The sequence below is a fragment of the Gymnoscopelus braueri genome (genome assembly GCF_963280865.1).
Source record: "Gymnoscopelus braueri genome assembly, chromosome: 21".
Lineage (NCBI taxonomy): Eukaryota > Metazoa > Chordata > Actinopteri > Myctophiformes > Myctophidae > Gymnoscopelus > Gymnoscopelus braueri.
This window is the reverse complement of record NC_137623.1, coordinates 31,005,207-31,019,495: the sequence shown is the minus strand read 5'-3', so window position 1 is coordinate 31,019,495 and position 14,289 is coordinate 31,005,207. Positions and strand designations below refer to the sequence as shown.

The following is a 14,289-nucleotide window of genomic DNA, read 5'->3' as shown; positions in this document are numbered from 1 at the left end:
AGGCCGTTCGTCAAAACCAACCGACCTCATTATCGTCCCCACTGTCATCACCACAAACGCTGCCGCTGGCTCTCCTAACTGACGGACATGCAAGGTCGGGGCCCAACTCTCCATTGGCTAAGCACGTCTTAAAACTGCAGACATCTTCCTTTCTTCACACGCTCTCTGGATCCTTTTGTGGATTAGTCCTGGCTAGCTCAGTCCATCATTCAACAGTGCGGCGGCATACTGCCACTGCGTATAGCTGCTAGCATAATCAGCTATCTGCTTACGGCGGCTAACGGACTGTGGGATGACCCCTCGTCAACACCTCGTGAATGGGCCTGAGTTATGAGCTGATGTCACCTCCGCTGCCAGCCAACGTACAGATGGCCTTCCTCTTGAACAAACTGGAGCCCTACTCTTTCTATGTCTCATTTTTATTGCCGGGATGAGACTGGTGGAATTTTCCAGATGACACGAAATGAGATCTTTTTGGCCTTGGCAGGAGAGCTGATTATTTAGACTCTGGTTGAAGAGGCGAAGGAGAGAGAGAGAGAGAGAGAGAGAGAGAGAGAGAGAGAGAGAGAGAGAGAGAGAGACAGAGCTGGTCTGCATTAGAAGGCAGCCTGTCTTTACGTGATGAGGGTTTTATATTGCAAAATGTTACAATGAGCCATCCTGAAGTTTATGTATGACGATTAACAACACTCAGCACTTCTGCAATGCTTACGATGTAACCGGCAGACGGGTATTCTTATGTCTGGGGTAAGAAAAAATAACTAAATCTGAAACGCTTTAAGGGTGGTCTGCATGGATGTTATCTGAGCTTAAAGGGGAAATCCACCCATTTTCAATATTTAACTATGTCATTAATATAGCATAAAGGAGTTGTGTGGAAATAAGAGAAAATTAAAAAAAAAATTAACATTGCAAAAAAATTTAACATTGCAAAAAAATTAACATTGCAAATTACACCATGATGAGTCATCACAGTGTAATTTGCAATGTAAATTTTTTTGCAATGTTAATTTTTTTTGCAATGTTATTTTTTTTTTAAATTTTTTCTTATTTCCACACAACTCCTTTATGCTATATTAATGACATAGTTAAATATTGAAAATGGGTGGATTTCCCCTTTAACCCGTCAACATATTGACAGAACATATTCTTCCCTAAGTCCATTTTGTGTCCTAAACCATCACCATTGAGAAGTGAAATGGACAGATTAAACTGAACGCAGGGCCGACTTCAGGGCCACTGAAGACCAATCGTGGGCACCGATTATAGCCGGTTCGGCCTGATGCTGGAAAGAGAGAGAAAGAGAGAGAGAGAGAGAGAGAGAGAGAGAAAGATGACGGGTAAGGGGGAGTGAGCATCTGAGGAGAGAATGAAGAGATGGTGGAGGACCCCAAGGTGAGCAATAAGTGTGTCCACGTGTTTGGCAGACAGTGCACAAAGCCAAACAATTGGACAGCGGAGAGGGTTTGCATGTCAGGCGGACCCAGAGAGCTGTCAGGATGTTCGGGGAACGGAGGGGAGGGCGAGACGAGGCAGACTGGAGGAGAGCCAGACATGGGATGCAAGGGAAAGGTGGGGGGGGGGGGGCCGAGACCACGAAGAGGCGGACTGAGACTTTGATATCGTAACTACAGTGAACGCAATAGTCGACTCAATGCACCGCAGCTCATTATCAAATAGGGGGCTTTAAACATCGGTTCCATAACCCAAGGAATGTGAGAGAGTAGAAAAGCGAGGGAGGCCGTTATTTATATGCCGTAAACGTTGGCCGTAAATGAACGCGGCTAAGCGATTGCTGGCCGCCGGCCACTTGCCAAGATCAATATTGTTCCAGCCGACAGAGAGCTCCTGCGTTGGAACGGCAGAGAAAGGGGGGGGGGGAAAGGGACCACTCCCTCCCTCCGTCCTCTCTTCAGTAACAGCAAGGTCTCTTAGGTATCCTTCAATTAGGCTATAGTTTATGGCCCTAGGGCAGCAGCCACGCAGGCCCTCTCTCTCTCCATCCATCCATCCATCCATCCACGTCTTCACCACCATCTCTCTGACCCGGCCACTGCAGCTCCGCTGGGTCACATTTGCTACTGAATGTGACCCTTCGGTGCTCTCCTTTTCTTTCAGTGTCTCCTTTCCTTCCTGGCTCCCTCCATCCTCAATTGCTTCACTGTTCTATTAGCTCAATTCTTCTCGAACTTTCACTCCCTTTTTACATTCCCTTTCTCCCTCCACTCACTTCTTGGACTCGATCTTAAATCAGCTTCGTGTCTTTTCGAGTCGTCTTTCGGGAAATTAAAGTGAACTATTGTGCGTGCGTGCGTGCCTGTGCGTGTGTCCACGCATGATCACATGATGGACTGTTATAATTGGCTGGATACTCATCGGGTCCTGAGTGGGGCTGTGTCAAGGCCCTTCCTACTACTTCACATGTGCACATCATACACACACCCCCTAATATTTATGGAGCACACTGCATATCCCTTTGGGGAGAAAGCAGTGCTGGATCTCCAAAGGAGAGTTATGTTGTCAGGTACGGGGCTCATACGGATGCTACTACATCTTACACCTGCCTTCTGAGCAGAGAGTGCGTGCCTACATGTCCGAGTAGTCGTGAGAGGAACTGGCCATTCCAAAGAACTAGAGAGAGAACAGTACAGCACTGTCTCCCTAGAACCTTTCACCGGGGCTATTTTTGGCCGTCCTGAGTCATGCATGGCAGTATGTGGTTGAACATAACCAGGAAATTACAACATCCATAATTCCCTTGAGGTCTGAATTTTGAGGTTAAAGAACCTAATGCTAAGTTTAGGGGTGGTCAGCGCTAAGATTCACGTTGTTATTTCAACGCTGAATATCCAGAGGGTCGCGTTTCATTAGTCACGCACACACGTGGGGGCCAACTCAGAGCGGGGAGACTTCATCGACAAATGGGGCAAATATACAGTATACTGGGTTTTCTTCCAAAATGGCCACCATGTGACTACCAGGCCAGGCCTGAGCCAAACATAATGTACATCTGCTGCTCGGGGCTCTCTGCGTGCATTCGGTGAAATCCAGAGAGGTAGGAGAGGGGAAACAACTCTACACTACAGAACAGGGACCTGTCTGCTTCCATTAGGCCTGAACATGCGGCTGGATACATGTCAGCCGCAGGTGATTGACATGCTGCAGAGAGATGGAAGTAAGAGACGAAAAAGGAAGGGAGGAAGTAAAGGAGTGTTGACAGGACTCGTGTAGAAGTTGTTCCACGGCTAAAGCTTGTAGCCGATGAAAAGGCGAAGGGCCGGCGGGGGGGGTGGGCAGGGGGTATTGGGACAGGAATAAACACCTCAGCAGCTGAGCAGAGTCATGTTTGGCATGTGTGTACTGTATATGTTTGTGTGTCTTGGTGTGTGGGGGCACATAACGGTAACGTGCATTATAAACACTTCTGGACAGGCGGGTGATGACTTAGCCGTTAATAACTGTGTTAGCACAGTTTATGACTTGCTATGTTTATGGGTTTTAAGCCATGGCTAATTAGGAGACTGTTGACACCCCCCTGGGGATGCATTGTCACCTATAAAAAAAGTCACCCTGGATATGGTGGATATGGTGTTACGGGGGAAATGTTACGTCCTGTCTAGGACAACCTCATACTCCTGGGATTGATGCGGTCATAAACTCACATCTCTCCAATTGGGTGTTACGCCAGCGCATTTAAGTACATCCCCGGAAGCATCTGGTAAAAGGAGTAAAAACTCATGTACCTCCATCAGCTAAACTCACCCCGTCTCCTCTCTCCCGTACCTTTCATCTCTGCATCTACTCTCGCCTACATCCAGGTTTCGTCTCGACAAGAAATCTCTCTCTCTCTCCGTTTCCCCCCCCCCCCTGCTATTCTGTCCTCCTCCCACCTCGCTTAGCTGCCCCGGAGGCTTGCATACCTCTGGGCCCGGCCAGGGTGTACTGCGCTGCACCGCACTGCACTGCAAAGCCCCACATGTTCACACGCAGTAAAACACGTTAATGTGCAAAGCAGAGTCGGGGCGGTAATTTATGACGCCAAGCGCCTATCACGTCCTCGGGCCCTGCTATCAGATCATTAATCCGCAATTGGGTCTCCCAGACGCTCCGCAAGACGGCAATACATCGACGCACACACACACACACACACACACACACACACCCCCCCCACACACAGAGGACGCAGGGAGGTGAGCCTGATGTTGGGTAGGGTGGGTTGGCTGGTGAGTTGGTTAGATAGGAGAGGAGTCTCCAGAGGGCAGCCCCTTCCCCCTGCCTCTATCTTCCTACTCAATACCCCCGCTTGCTGACCACATCAGTGCATAGAAAGGGATGGAGAGGAGGGTAGGAAACGGTCTGTGAGACAGAGCGAGAGTTAGGGAGCACACACTGAACGTGAAAGAGGGTGTAAACCAGTGCAAACCAGTGCCGTTGCACTGGTGGGAGGCTGTTGTAGCGCTCTCATGTATGCATAGATAAGAGGTGAGAGCAGAACCAATCGAATGGACACACACACACACACACACACACACACACACACACACACACACACACACACACACACACACACACACACACACACACACACACACACACACACACACACACACACACACACACACACACACACACACACACACACACACACAGCTGGTCTCTCTAAGTCTTGTCCTCTCTCCTTAATTCTTATCTCACTCTATCTCATTCCCACTCATCTCTTTCACACTTTTTCCTTCTCATTTCCCTATATGTGGGGGAGGCCTCTCCCCCCACACACACTCTCTCTCTCTTCCTTCTTCCCCTCTCTCTTTTTGTCCTGTTTTTCTTTCCCTTTCACACTCTCGCTAGCATAGACGGTCCTAAGCACAGCCACCTGTTGCGTTGCTAATAGCGATACCATTGTCATGTTGTTGTTTGCAGTGAAGCATTGATTTTGTCGGGCCTCCGTCAGACCAGATGATGTATGCTTACATGATCTTCTTTTGGAGGCCCTGTGGATTTGGAGCGGTGCAGCGGGCTGTCGCAGGGCGAATCTCCTGGAGAGAGAGAGAGAGAGAGAGACAACACAGACAGACAGACAGAGAGAGAGAGGGAGGCACAATAAAACCATCAGCTTTTATGACCGAACGGGGAATAATAAACACGTTCTGCTACGATAGAGAGAATACGTTCTTCGATGGCTGCTGTCCATGTCATTCTTTCAGGTAAGAAGGGCAAGAGGGGAAAAATGTATTTAAAAAAAAAAAGAGAAAGAGAGAGCGCTGGTGATGCAGGAGGAAAATTGAAAACACAATGCATGCCATTGACAAAATTGCGGGGGCTCAATCTGAGGGTTAAATTGTTTTTTCTGCCTTTTAGTCTCTCTCTATATTTTCTTTTTTTTTTCTCGGGTGCCGTCGGACAGTGCCAAGAAACTGCCCCAGGTTCCCCGAGCTCTGTGTTGCACATCAGCGGCCGTCCTGAGCGCGCCACTGATGTGCGATTTTCCACCCGCTCACCGTCCAAGGTGGACCGGTACCAGCGCTATCATTTTCTGTCATTACTCATTTTGGGGCCAGACATGCGCGGAAATCCAAAGTATTTTGGCAGCGTGAGGCAAGCACGAGGGGGTGGGGGTATGCGGATAAAAAAAAATGCATTCTATCTCAGTGACAGTCAAAATAGCAGGGCAGGGCTTGTTAAAAGGAGATGGCAGAGAGAGAGAGAGGACAGGCCCTTCTCTGTGTGTGTGTGTGTGTGTGTGTGTGTGTGTGTGTGTGTGTGTGAGTGTGTGTGTGTGTGTCCGTCTTACCTCTCCTGGAACTGCTTGGAGGGGATGAGGCCCGCACGAGGGTTGTTGTCCCCCTCGTGTTTGGCCTGCCACCAGGTTGCGTCATCCTGGCACATGATCTGAAGAATGGAGCCCTTCTTAAAGGGCAGTCCGGCCTCTTTACACGGGATGGCTTTGTCCTCCTTCGGGTCGTAGTCAAAGAGCGCCTTCACAAACATCTGGAAGCGCAACAAAGGACGGAGACAGACAGGGACGAGTTTTAGATGGGAGGGGGAGCGACGCTTCGTCGCAAGTTTCCGTTGCTTCGGCGCGTTGACATGAAGGTGAGGCCTGTGGGGAGATCGTCGCGGTAACACGGGCAGCACTTCACTGTCGCTTACCGTGATTGGCCAGGAAAGGTCTTTGCAATCAGGAATAGAACCTGCAGCCACTCCCAAATTTAGTCTCTCCGGGCTGTTCCATCAACACTTGTACATAGGGTGGGATGGGGGGGCGGACTGTCAGCCTCTACCAAGCGTGGCGACACTTAACTACTCTTGAGTCAAGAGCTCCGATTGAAACTCCTGCACGGTGACTTACAGCGATTCACCGGTTAAATTAACATCAGTAATCGTCCCCTACCAGGGAACAAACCAAAAAAATAAAAAATAAAAGAAGAAGACAGAGGGATTTTTTGTTCCTGAGATGGTTTAATTCATTTTGGCAGAGGGGGAGGGACACACCTCATCAACACAAAGGAGGTCGGACCTGAGAGGGGAAAATTCTTTGACGTGTTTTCCCGCTGCGGCCAGCTAGCTGCAACCTAAAGCACCTCACCGTGTCCTCTGTCCAAATAAAGTACCGTCACCGTGAGTTATCACTCCTTAGACACCTCTGTACATGTGGAAAGAGAAGAGAAAGAGAAAGGAGACGGAAAGTGTGTGTGTGTGTGTGTGTGTGTGTGTGTGTGTGTGTGTGTGTGTGTGTGTGTGTGTGTGTGTGTGTGTGTGTGTGTGTGTAAAGGTGGGAGGGAGGGACAGAAACTAACGAAAACGAAAAAAGAGAGATTACATTCGTTTTTTCTGTCTCGTTGATTTAGGGAGAGGTACGCGCCATGTAGTGAAAGGATGTTTCAGACAGGGACTTTTAGTTTGGGTCAGAGTGGAGAACAGCCACGCTGGCTACAGCTCCTACACCCCCGGCTGAATACAATCATACATCATACATAACGACGCCTCCCGTTTGTCTCGCTGCAACTCACTTTCTCATCTCAACTTTTACTTTTGCATTTTTTTGTTTTCCCCTCCGTTTACTCGTGTGTTGTCCCTCTGTCTCCGCTACCTGGCGCAAAGAACGTTGACTAGTTTGGGGGGATAGGCTTTTGGCACACGTGCACTATTTCTCAGACAGCTTCCTTAAAATGAGCACCTTTAAAGTCATTAAACACAGACAAAAGAGATAAGTGGCCCACCTCTTCCTGTCCGCCCACATCTACAAGGGAAGCGGTGTGAGTAATGGCTTCCCAGCTAACGCTTTGACCCCTCCGAGCTTAAACCTTGAGAGTGAACACGACCCCTCCACCCCCCACCCGGCTGCCGTTTGATAGATGTGTGTGAGAAACGATACATCAGCACTGCAGTGGGTGAGAATGATGAAATGATAGCGGAGGTTAAGCGGTGAAACGCCCACACAGCATCGCTGTGACTTACTGAACACTGGGGGGGCGAGTATATTACGCTCGATCGCACACAGTAACACACACCATCCCAAATATGTTCTGCATCCAGTTTCAAAACGTTGTACACAAGGGTGAGGTTACTGTACAGTGTATCCCTCACATTAATATATTACAGCTATAAGTTTCCCCCCTCATCTCCCCTAGAGCGTGCACAGATCAGCTCCTGCAGATGGGGAGTTGCAGGAAGAATGCTTGGCATCTCATCAGCTCTCATGTTGTCCACGTACTACTAACGTCCATCGGTGTAACCCAATCAACATAACGACCAAGCCAGCACACACAACCTACCTTGGGCTCCTTGCATGGCGCCTCGTCCTTGATGCCCGGGACAACTTTGAAGGTAATGGCCCCTTGCGACTGGGCCTGCGATATTGGAGAAAGACAGATAGCGGGGAGGGTGGGGGAGGGTTTGCAGCAGATGGGAGAGGGAAAGAAAACGGCACGTCAGACCGCTCAGTCTGCAAATAATTCACAAAGCACCTAATCCTAATCCAATGAGAGCCTCTTAATGTGAAGTGCTGTTTGATTTTTCAACAATGGAACAGGGTTATTAGGATTGGATGACTTGTCTTGGCGCGGAGAGAGAGAGAGTGCGGGGGGTGGGGGGTGGTTTGAGAGCTTTCATCTGCTCCTGAAGCCACAGCATTTTAAAAGGCCTCCAGCACTCCAGTGGCTTCCTCTCGCCATCTCTCTCTCTCTCTCTCTCTCTCTCTCTCTCTAGTCTGGTCCCGCTGGCAGAGCCGAGGCCTATGACGGAGCTCATTCTGAGGCCTGCGGCGGAGCTCGCTTGGAGGGACTACACAGCGTCTAGCTCGTCCAGGGGGACCGCGTGGCTCTCTGCATGTGGTCTGAAGGCCGGGAAGTCTCGTTGTGGAGGCCCAATGATGGGTTTTCAGCACAGGGATAAAGTCTTAAGAGCCCTGGATGACTTTGGATGGAGCTCTGCCATCATAAACAGGACTGCCGCTCTGAAGAAGGAAGCAGCACTCGTACAGCATGTAGAGGCACACAACATGCACACACACACACACACACACACACACACACACACACACACCCCAAGCCTACCAAAATACGGATAATTTCTTCTGGCTTCTTGTCATCCACAGGAATCCCATTGACCTCCCTCAGTTCGTCTCCTACATGAATCAGACCTATATATGACACAAACAAGTAGGTGATTAAAAACAAACCTTGGCTATACAATAATGTTGCATGAAAGAGAGAAAGAAACGTCTTAAGAGAACTGACCACTTCTGTCTGCTGCACCTCCCCTCATGATCCTGGCAACAAAGATGGCGCCCGTCTGCTCGTCTCGCTTTATGGTAGCCCCCTGCGTCACACACAGACAAACAGAAGGGAACAGAATACTGGTGAGTGACTCAGGTCGGCATTTATTACACACCACCATATTGGGCCAATTTTTGTGATAGACGGCTCTGACTTCATTACTACTGCTAGATATCAATGTACTGTAGCATTTTGCAGAAGTTGTTTGTTTTGTCAATAATTAACAAATACATTTTTTATGCCTTTAATTTTCTTTCCTCCCCAATTTTGTTGTTATGCCAATACCCCCATGTATTTAGTTCCTGTCACTGATAACCACTGCTGTTGGTCTGATAAGGCCAGTAGCCTAGAGCACTGTTTACCAAACAGTGGGTTTGTGGTCAGTGGGGGACCCATGTTTGGGTCGCGGACCCCCTTTTTTTCATTTCCTACATAAATATATATTTATATATATATACAGAGAGAGGATTTAAAAAAGTTTCAACAAAAAAATCACAACTTTGAATCAATTAAAAACAATTCCAACATTTTTCTAAAGTATTTCATAAATATAAAAACAAATAAAACAAATAAAAAAACAACGTTCAAGAAGTAGTGAAAATAGCAGATCTTCAAGCTCACAACGTGGCATGAAGCGACACCTTGTGAGCTTATAGATCTGCTATTTTCACTAGTTTGGGTCCTGGGCAAATGTTTAATTTCTCTTTTTGGTAGAGAGAATAGAGCATTGAGATTGGGATCCCCACAGGCATTATTTTAACCACTTTTACCCATGTGACTCTATTCTGGGTATGTCATAATAGGTGCACATTGGCGGAAACAGGCAAACATTGGTGAAAATAGCCAATCCACCTAACCAGAGCCAGCATAGCAGACCTGACCATGCCCACGTTCACCACTGAAATGGGAAAACGCTCATTTAGATTTGGAGGAGCAGTTAACTGGAACTCGCTACCCCTGACCATAAAGAGCACCAGCAGCCATCTCCTTTTTAAGACCAGGGTCAAAGCATGGCTATTAGAAAACGTTGCAGAATAGTAGGGTCACTTATGTTAGCAATGTGATTATATGTATTTATGCTGTAGGTAGTGTAGCAATTGATTGTTTTATTTATTATTGTACTGTTTACCTGTATGTATTCTGTTGCAGTGTTGTTTGTCTCAGACCAAGGACCACAATGAAAACAAGTCGCAAGACTTTTCTGTGTCTGCATCCTTGACGTTTCTATGATGAACATGATGTAACATGTGTTTTTCTCCTGTATAACGTCTAATAAAATCAAATCAAATCAATCTATGAGCTTGTAGATGGGCTATTTTTGGCAAAGAGATTTGGTGCAGAAAGGAGGGGACCAAGTGTGTAGACTCCCTGGGGGACCTTGGTTAGTAATATAGGGTTAAAGTGGTAACATTGCTGTGAGTTGCTGGACTGTCAAAAGAGAAAAATAAATAATAACCAAGGATAGGTCAGATATGTCACAATCTAGGCACTGCGTGGCAAACGTTTGATGCATTAAAGGGACAGTTCACCCCCAAAATGACTTTTTTCCTATTGATTTGAAAGATTGGAGATTTGAAATCATGTTTGTTTTTTTCCTAAGACAATAATTTGATGACCGGCAGCGGTTCCGGTAGGAGACACAAAGAGTCTCCTTTGTGTTTCCTACCGGAACCGCTGCCTACCGGTCCGCTGGTCATCAAATTATTGGCTTAGCAATTCGACAAAGTGTCTTCAAGTCTCCATGGGGTGACTAATCGATAGGAAAAAAAGTATTTTTTTGGGGTGAACTATCCCTTCAAAGTCATTGAGAGGTGAGTGGACAAGCTTATGAATAATCACTATGATGAAACCCTTGTCAAATAATCGGTTCAGGTAAATAAATGAAGACATCGCACATTGATGTTTTCTCATCTCTTGTTTTTCGATATGCACACTATATAATTTTATTGAGGTATCAAAAGAGCACAGTTACATTTCTGACTGGGAAGTATGGACTGTCATTTGATGAGGCAATTGACAGTCACGCAGAAGAGAACATCATTTTGAAACGTTATTACCCGTACGAGAGGTACAGTATGCTTCTCTTTATTAACAGCTGCTACAACAGGTACAGTATACATGTATTTAGTAATAGCTAATAAGCAGTTAGCCCAGCCAACAGTGTCTCTGTCCATGGTGCTTTAACGGTCCATGGACTCCAGTCCCCCCCCCCCTATTTAGGTCTCAGTGAAAACATTGCGCAAGCAGGCTGCTTGCTGGAGTGGGCTGTCAAAAATATACTGTGGGCGGATCGGGTCGAAACCATAGTGGAAGCGGGGCGGTAATGGCCAGAAATCCAGCTGGGAGTAGGTGGGCGCAGGATTAAGAAAACAGGTTCTAGTGTAGACAACCACATTCTCCTCAAATACACAGTACATGGAGTCACCAGCCACTTCCATGAAAACGCTATCTCTCCAAGTACTGCTCCCAGCTGAACAGGCACCCCGACCAACTGGTAGGAGTCTCTTGTGTTTGTTGGAGTGCCTGGCCAAACTGCAAGGTGGTGGGTGCGTACTTTAACGCTGCGCCACCTAGACGTCCACCAGTGCCGATACATTTTATTGCAAAGTGAAAGTGTATCACATCCCCTTGAAGTATATCGAATGAAAAACGTGAGAGAAAAAAAAAAAGCAGCACAGAGTAATAGGAAAAGACAGAGAAACAGTTGGCTATTGGCAGTCTGGCGCTATCTGTCAGAGACATCCATTTATTGGCAGAAGGCATGCGTCTTAGGATAAAGGGCCTCTGACAGAGAGAGGTTAGGCCCACCATGCACGGAGCAGTGTGTGTGTGTGTGTGTGTGTGTGTGTGTGTGTGTGTGTGTGTGTGTGTGTGTGTGTGTGTGTGTCTCTCTCTCTAACACATGCATGCACACACACTATACTTTTCCTCTACCTCTTTTACTGGCCTGGTTCTCAGCCAGAGGGACGCGGAGGGCAGAGGATAGCATTTCCACTTCCTCATTTCATATGACAGTGTTCGCCATTGATGTGTTTTCCAGGGAAACCAACTCTATCCCAGTTTTTTTTTCATGCTTTGCACTGAAACAATCAGCCATCATCAGACTGCCACAGTCCTCCCCTCAAACAAACAACCTATAGGCATTGGCCTGGCCAGGACTCAGGATCGGCAGACAGCGAGACGTCCCGGCCCAGCATGGGGGAACCGTACAGTATGTTACCCTGGCCTGGGTCTGTCTGACCCGAGCCCAGACAGAGAGACAGGGCCGGGCGGCTGCAGATGAGCCGTCTGGTCGACACATACTTTGTCGCGGTTGCACATCATCCTTCCTCCCCTTCTTACCTGCTATTCACATCATCCCCAAAAGGCTGTTATTGTTTCTGTTGAAACCAAGGCTCAGAGCTTCCTCCACTCTCGGCTGGGTACAGCCGTGCTTTAATTCAAACTGTCCTAACTCATCACCGCCCCGGCCGGGCCGCGGGTGTCCGACACCACCTCGCCCTGTGCGTCGTGACTCGTGGCTACTCCGGTTTCTGCGGGTTTTTCCCTTGTCGCCTTCCTCCCAATGGCCCCAAAGTAAAGCTCCATCTGTCGCCGCGGGAGGATCAGGTACGGGATCAGAGGAGAAGGTAGAGCGAGGGCGACAAACGCCCTGGCCGATCCTCAAAAGACCCATTGTGGAGCTCCTGGTCTGCAGCACTTCAGCGGTGCAATTAGCCATACCGTCGGGACTGTTTTTGTGACCCGTTTATGCCTAATGGTTCACCTGACAACAATAATGGTTTCCTCAAGGCTTCTGGTGAAGCATGGGAGGTAGGAAAGACAGAGACCAGGATGGTGGACGGTCACAAAGGCCACGGAGAGTCTGCACAAAGCTGACGACTTAACCCATTAAGACCGGGGACGCATCTGTGTCATTTTAAGATTTATTTGGCTATTCAAAAATAGCAGATATACAAGCTCATAGCGCGGCACCGAGTGCCGCGCTATGAGCTTGTAGATCTGCTATTTTCGAAAAATCGTGAAAAAAAATATTTTAGATTTTCTTTCCAAAAACTGTTAGGATTTAGATTTTTTTTAAAGAATCGCCTCAGGTCTTAAAGGGTTAACACAATAATTGGGACAATTAGAGGGACCCCGGAGGCTGCAGTAGAGAGGGAAGTCAGCGGAGGGGTCAGCGAGAGGGGAGCGCACTATCAGACCCCCTCTGCGCCAGGGTTACGCTCAGCCCCGCTCATTGTGACTTAAAGCAGATGGACGTGATGCAACAGTACCCAGACGGACTAAAAGGCTACGTGTGTCAAAAGGCGAAGAAAGAGATGCAATGTGAAAGACAACAGGGGAGGAGATACAAGCCTGCAGAAACTCCCGGTGGTGCATTCAGACATGTGGTCATGCAGTTTCTGCCTCTCTCGCTGGCTGGCAGCCAGCGGTGTGATGGATGTTTTTATTGTATCTCCCCGAGGCGCTCGGTGGATGGTGGCAGTCAAAAGGCTAGCTAAACAGCACAGTGCAGGCCTTGGACCCTGCTGTGTCATTACTGTAACGACACCAAGTCTGTCTGAACGAATACCAGCAACGTGCTCTAGACCACACGTTTATGGCTATCTATCTATATCTGCTCCTATGTGGTGCGCAGATACAAACCATCATTGTTAGGACACACATGGTTCATATCATATGGCGTGGCGGTGCCATTTCGAAACACCACTTTCACTTGATTTTATTGGGATTATATAAGGGAGAACAGCCTAGATACCGTTTTGGCAAGCATAAATGGCCATCTCGAGCACTGACCTCAGGGTCACTGTCTGGGCAATAAGTTAGTTATTTTGGCCCATCCAACCTGGTCATGCAGTGCATTTGACAGTAAAGTCTGAGATCAAAATGAACTGTTATGGGTAAAGTTACATTTTAGTTAAATTGTAGTATAGATAAATTAAGCTACATTTGTTTTTTACACCTCGCTAACTTTCTTTTGGACTATTTGAGAAGTGTTCACAGTATCTCCATGTTATTGGGGTGACCCACTGACCCCCAATGTGACGAATCTGCTGGTCAGCCAAGACAGCAGCCAGGCACCAAGGGAGAGAATGAAGGAGAGACTGTGTGTGCAGCAGCCAGCCACAGGCTGAACTCAGCAGCCATACCAGTAACCAAATGAGCTGTGTCTAGATAAGGGAGGCCGACGGTGGCCAAAACTAAGCTGCAACAGCCAGCGGTCCAGCCAGCAGTTGGGTGTTGCTGTTGGGTGAGATAAAGGCCAGAGATGAATCAGGAATGATGGAGTGACTGATCGGAAAAGGGCAGTAAAATAAGCAGGGGTGTGAGTGAGTGAGTGACTGACCGACTGACGGACGGTCTCAATGCACAGAGGCCATATTGGAAAGAAATTGGGCCTCTTCCTTACTTCCTTCACAGGTTTTACCAATGTTGCTAATTAATAAAGTGTTCTAGAGATGTGCGGTTCGCAGTTTTAGCCGCGGATAACCGCAGTTTGGGTGGATTTGGG

At 47.9% G+C, this 14,289-nt stretch overlaps 1 protein-coding gene across 1 annotated transcript in view; it reads right to left on the bottom strand.

The window, feature by feature from the left end:
• The window catches only part of mpp7a (MAGUK p55 scaffold protein 7a), a 160,535-nt gene that overhangs the window by 34,972 nt on the left and 111,274 nt on the right, over window positions 1-14,289 (bottom strand). Inside the window, exons 8-12 of the mRNA XM_080417489.1 lie at window positions 8,739-8,820; window positions 8,556-8,641; window positions 7,776-7,850; window positions 5,792-5,988; window positions 4,972-5,036 (exon numbers count right to left, since the gene is read on the bottom strand). Coding sequence (XP_080273615.1) covers window positions 4,972-5,036; window positions 5,792-5,988; window positions 7,776-7,850; window positions 8,556-8,641; window positions 8,739-8,820 — 505 coding nt within the window. The remainder of the gene's footprint in view (window positions 1-4,971; window positions 5,037-5,791; window positions 5,989-7,775; window positions 7,851-8,555; window positions 8,642-8,738; window positions 8,821-14,289) is intronic.